General features: G+C 45.4%; 1 protein-coding gene across 1 annotated transcript in view; it reads left to right on the top strand.

Moving 5' to 3' along the window:
• LOC107294286 (ribonuclease inhibitor) overlaps positions 1-5,726 on the top strand; it is a 28,036-nt gene that overhangs the window by 9,254 nt on the left and 13,056 nt on the right. The window contains exons 5-8 of the mRNA XM_015823511.1: positions 1,881-2,051; positions 4,670-4,837; positions 5,015-5,185; positions 5,375-5,533. Of these exons, the coding sequence (XP_015678997.1) occupies positions 1,881-2,051; positions 4,670-4,837; positions 5,015-5,185; positions 5,375-5,533 (669 nt within the window). The remainder of the gene's footprint in view (positions 1-1,880; positions 2,052-4,669; positions 4,838-5,014; positions 5,186-5,374; positions 5,534-5,726) is intronic.

The following is a 5,726-nucleotide window of genomic DNA, read 5'->3' as shown; positions in this document are numbered from 1 at the left end:
TTTCAGATGTATAGTTCTATAAGCTTTGGGCATTCTTTGGGTATTCTCAGATGGTTTCTTACCCTTTATGGCAATTTTTTATTTTTATTTTATTAAATAACCTTTTTGTTATTTCAGTAGATAATATCACCTTGTTATCACTTCCTGGACTTTCTCTTCAGTTGTTTACTAGCTTCCTTTAATACAATAAAGATACTTGAAACTTTCTTCTATTTATGATTTTGGCTTTAATATAAATATTGGCTTGCATAAAAGTTGCTAATCTACATTGAGAATTTTAATTTCCATCTACTTTTAAGAAATATTTTCTATATAGTATATATTCTTTTGTTTATTATTGGCACTGAATAATTTGGACTTACCAGACATTCAGTAGCAAAGACAGCATTCCTCTCTGGATAAGGAGAGGACTTGAGATTGCCCCCAAGCACTTTAGACAGCAGCTCTCCATGAGGAGACTATAAGATGGTAGTTGCTGGTGAGCTTCAAGATTTCAGTGGTTAGAGATTGGCACCTTTGTCCAAAGACACAGGTTCACAAACTCCTTTGTTAAACACTTCTGGAAGTTGCTTGTTAACTGTTTTCTACTACCCGTGTTTCCCTGAAAATAAGACCTGGTCTTACATTTTTTTGCTGCCGCCTCCTCCTCCTCCTCTGCATGCCACTTTGGTGGCTATGGGCAGAGCCATGAAGGGGGCCAGGAGGCCGAAACCGCAGCCCAGGGATGAGGCAGAGCTGCAGGCCTCCTGAGTTCTCACCATTGAAACTACAACGGGGAACAGGCAACACGAGATGGCACCACAGGACCGAAGCGTCAGGTGGAGGAGGAGGCAACGGCTGTTGCTGGGCAGGTGGTCTGTGGGATGGGACAGGGCAGTGGGGATGGAAGAAAGCCCTGCAGTGGCAGAAACAGGGAGAAGGAGGAAACGGCCGCTGCCGGGCACATGACCTGCAGGGCGGAGATGGAAGAAAGCCCCTACAGCGATGGACACGGTTGATGTGCAGCAATGGCAGAGGCATTTTGTCGACAGTCCTTCCTGGCTCCAAAACAACAGAGGGGGACTGAGCCTCCCCTGCCCATCCTCCATAGCGTGGCAATCCGGCTCGAGAGGGGAGTGAAAGGGAAGAGGCAGGCAGGCAGCCAGGTCATTGAATGGGGCAGCTGCACTCCCCGACCTGCCTTGCCTCGTGGCAGTGGCACTGGTGCATCACACCTCCTCCTGTCCCATTGTGGCCACCAACAACCAAACGAAGTGGGCCGGTGGCCACACAGGCTCCTGCTGGATGGGGCTGCTGCTTTTGATGCAGCTATTGTGAAGCAAAGCAGGTGGTAGGGCAGGGGAGGCCTGGCTGCAGGGACCCTGAGATAAGCAGGTGTGGGCTGTGTAAGGCAGCTCCCCTCCCCCCTGCCTCACCTCGTGGTGCTGGCACTGGCGCACTATGCAGCCTCCTGCCCCATTGCAGCCACGAGTGACCAGACGGTGGGACGGAGTGGGCAGGGTCTTAACTAGGGCTTATTTTCAGGATAGGCCTTATTTTCGGGGAAACACAATATTGGAAACCTTCGGAATGGCAAAGTTTAATTATACTAATTGTCCTTCAATTCTAAGCAAAAGAAGTTTTATGTAAATGTAAACAATAAAAAAATCTTATTTTGGAATAAATAGAAAAAGAGTGATGAGAATGTTGACCTTGGACAGTACTAACTAAGGATCCAGATGGATTTGAAATAAGTGTTGATATTAATTATTAAGATTGCAAGACAGTTCTATTATCAGAAAATAACCATATTCTCCATATTATCTTCACTTCCTTGAAGACTATAGTTTATGTTTCTTTTCCAAAAAATAATTGTAATTTTTTGGGATTCATACCTGCAGGCTTATTGGAAACACCATGACCGAATTTTGCAGCATGCATCTTGCAGAAGTATTCAGAAAAACCCAGAGATTAAGAGAGTTGTGGTTGTGGCTCTGCAAGCCAGATGACAGAGTGGTGGAGATGCTTTGTGAGGGGCTTCAACACCCAGACTGTAAAGTAGAAAAACTAGGGTGAGTGATCATTGTTTCTTTTTCAATTTGATGTGTGTTACTTTCTCTTGACTGCTTTAATATAAAGCAGTCAAGAGAAAATAACACGTGAAGTAACATGTGAAGTATTAGTACTGATTTATAAATCCTTAGTAACACCACATCTGGAGTACTGCATCCAGTTTTGTTCACCACATTACATTTCCCTTTTCCGGCGGGTGCCTTACCTCCCTTGGGCTGGGCCAGGTGGTGGTCGGCCTGCTCCGTCTCTGCCACTTGCCAGCTACGCCTCGGCCGGCACAGGGGGCGGAACCACGCATGCGCGGCGCTCCCGGGCAGAGAAAGTCCTCGACTTATGACTGGTTGGGTAGTCCTCGACTTACGACCGGTTTAGTCCTCGACTTATGACCGGTTTAGTCCTCGAATTACGACCGGTTTAGTCCTCGACTTACGACCGGTTGGGGTCGCGGCATTAAAAAGGTTGAGAACCACTGTTTTATATCCTCTCTTCTCTCCCCCTTATTTTATATCCTTTCTCTCCCCTCCTTCTTTTATATCATCTCCTCTCCCCCCCTTTTCTCTTCAGTACACCTCCAGCTGACTGCTCTCCTCAAGGCTGTGCTTTCTTCCCCCCCTTGTCTTTTTGTCTCTCCCTCTCCTGCCAAAACCTGTTCCTTTTATAGCCTTTCCTCTCTCTCCCCCTGCTCCTTTTCTCTTCTGGGTTTGTTCAGCTGGAGCAGCGAACCTAGACAATACCTCACGCAGCTCCAGTTGAATCTATGCCTGAAGACTGCATGGGACTGCCTGCCACCCCCAAGGCTGCCATCAATCAGCTGGAGCTCTCATCAGGACCCAGGCAACACCTTATGCAGCTCCAGTTGAATCTCCCCCTGAAGATTCCGTGGGGCTGCCTGCCACCCTCAAGGCTGCCGCCAATCAGCTGGAGCTGAGTGTGCTGATCCTGGGCGCTCAGCAGGACCCAGGCAACACCTCACGCAGCTCCAGTTGAACCTCTGCCTGAAGACTCTATGGGGTGCCTGCCATCCCCAAGGCTGCCGCCAATGAGCCCGAGCTGTGTGCGCTGATCCTGGGCTCTCAGCAGGACCCAGGAAACACCTCATGCAGCTCCAGTTGAATCTCTGCCTGAAGATTCTGTGGGGTGCCTGCCACCCCCAAGGCTGCCGCCAATCAGCTGGAGCTATGTGAGCGTCTATAAACTATAGAAGATTGCTTACCGTCTCACAAATTCCGTGGGGTAGCCATTGAGCCTAAAGTTGCGATATAGATGTTTTCCCTCTTCAATTTTGGCTCTAACCGTGCTACAATGGGAATCGATCCGCTTGAATAAAGTCCTAATACAACTAATTTTGTGCGCTACAGGATGATTACTCCTGTAATGCAGCATTATGTACATCCATCTATCATAAACCTACTCATACGGACAGAATGCTGCACTACAGGAGTAATCATGGCTACCCCGCGGAATTTGTGAGACGTTACAGCGGACCACGTCAATCGCGTGGGCCCAGTCCTCCGGAGTAATGACGACACTGGCCACACAGATAATCTTACCTTACATCTGTGGTGTTTCTGAAGCCACGGCGCGGCTATTGGCTCCCCACAATGTGAGCGTTGCCCATAGGCCAGAGCAGACCCTAAGCACTAAAATCATGCGTCCTAAAGAGCCGCTCCCCAACGGTGAGCAATCTTCTATAGTTTATAGAATCAACTGCAGGAACTGCCCCTGCAATTACGTTGGGGAAACAGCCAAAAGGCTCAGGACTAGGGTCCATGAACATGAACTGGCAATAAAAAGGCAGGAGCAGTGCTCACAAGTGTGGACCCACATGGCCAACCTGGACCATACATTTGATCTGGAAAACGCACAGGCCATATCTCATGAGACCACCAAGGGTGGCTGCCTTTTTAAAGAAGCCTGGCTTTCGGATGAAAACTCCATCAACCGGCACATAGACCTCCTACCGGCATACCAGACCCTTAGAAATACAGTACTGGTCTGCATAAACAGAGGGATGATATCAAGGTCATGTGAAAGTACTGCTTTATACTGGTTTGGTAAGACCACAGTTGGAGCACTGTGTCCAGTTTTGGTCACCACAATATGAACAAGATGTTGACACTTTTGAAAGAATGCAGAGAAGAACAACAAAGATGATTACAAGAGTAGAGGTTAAAACATATGATGAACGATTGCAGAAACTGGGTGTGTCTAGTCTAACAAAGTGGACTAAGGGTGGCATGATAGCAGTCTTCCAATATTTGAGAGGTAGTCACAGAGAAAAGGGAGTTAACCTATTCTCCAAAGCACCTGGGGAGAGGACAAAAAGTAATGGGTGGAAGACTATCAAGGAACGATCCAACCTAGAACTAAGGAGAAATTTCCTGACTATGAGAACAGATAATCAGTGGAACAGCTTGTCTCCAGAAGTTGTGGGTGCTTCATTACTGGAACTTTTTAAGAAAAGATTGGACGAAATGGTATAGGGTTTCCTCCTTGAGCAGGGGGATGGACTAGAAGACCTCCAAGGTCCCTTCAAACTCTGTTATTCTGTATTCCGTAATATAGTCCATATTGTTTCTCCCAAAATAATTTTAATTTTTTGAACTCTTTTCTTCAGGATTCATGAAGATTTTGTGAAGTCCTGCAGCAGGCATTTTTTAGAAGTACTCAAGAAAAATCAGAGATTGAGAGAGTTACAGTTATTTCTCTACATTCTAGATGAAAGAGTAGAGGAAATGCTGTGTCAGGGGCTCCAACATCCAGATTGTAAAATAGAAAAACTAAGGTGAGTGATCACTGTTTCTTGTTAGTTTGATGTACTTTCTCTTGACTATATTCTGAAAAAACATCCAAGGAAAGGCCTCACTTTCCACATATAATCATACTCTGCAGTTCCTACAAGAATACAGTCCATGCCTGTTTTTGATGGAATAATTGTAATATTTTGCACTTTTTCCTACAGGCTTGAAGGGAATTTCCTGAAAGAATCCTTCTGCAGGCCTTTTGCCGAAATACTCAGGAAAAACCAAAGACTGAGAGAATTAGATTTGTTCCCCGACTACTTAGATGACAGAGTAATTGAAATGCTATGTAAGGGGCTCAAACATCCAGACTGTAAGATAGAAAAACTAGGGTGAGTGATCAGTGTTTCTTTTTCAGTTTGATGTGTGTTGCTTTCTCTTGAGTGTTTGTCTTCTGGAAATATATCCAGAGAGAGGCATTATTTGCCATGTATGCCATATATTCTCTTCAATTTCTACAAAATACAATCCTTGCTTGCTTTTTAAGAAATAATGGTAATATTTTACATTGTTCCCTACAGACTTGGTGCAAAATTCTTGACTCAATCCCCCAGCAGGCAATTTACACGTGTACTCAGGTTGAGAGACTTTGAGTTGTTTCCCACCTACAGAGATGACAGAGCAGCAGAAATGCTTCCTGCAGGGCTTAAATATTCTAACTATAAATTGAAAGCACTACGGTGAGTGAGCAGTGTTTGTTTTTCAGTTTGATTTGTGTCATTTCATTTAAGTGATTCTGTTCGGGAAATATATCCACAAGGAAGTATTTTTAATACACCAGGTAATCATGTTCTGTATGGGCCCTTCACGAATACAGAGTTCATGTTTCTTTTCAAAGATATTATTCTAATTCAACTTGGTGGACAGTCTGTC

Source organism: Protobothrops mucrosquamatus, unplaced genomic scaffold (genome assembly GCF_001527695.2).
Source record: "Protobothrops mucrosquamatus isolate PMUCROS unplaced genomic scaffold, P.Mucros_1.0 scaffold_178, whole genome shotgun sequence".
Taxonomy (NCBI): domain Eukaryota; kingdom Metazoa; phylum Chordata; class Lepidosauria; order Squamata; family Viperidae; genus Protobothrops; species Protobothrops mucrosquamatus.
This window is presented reverse-complemented; position numbering and strand designations above follow the sequence as displayed.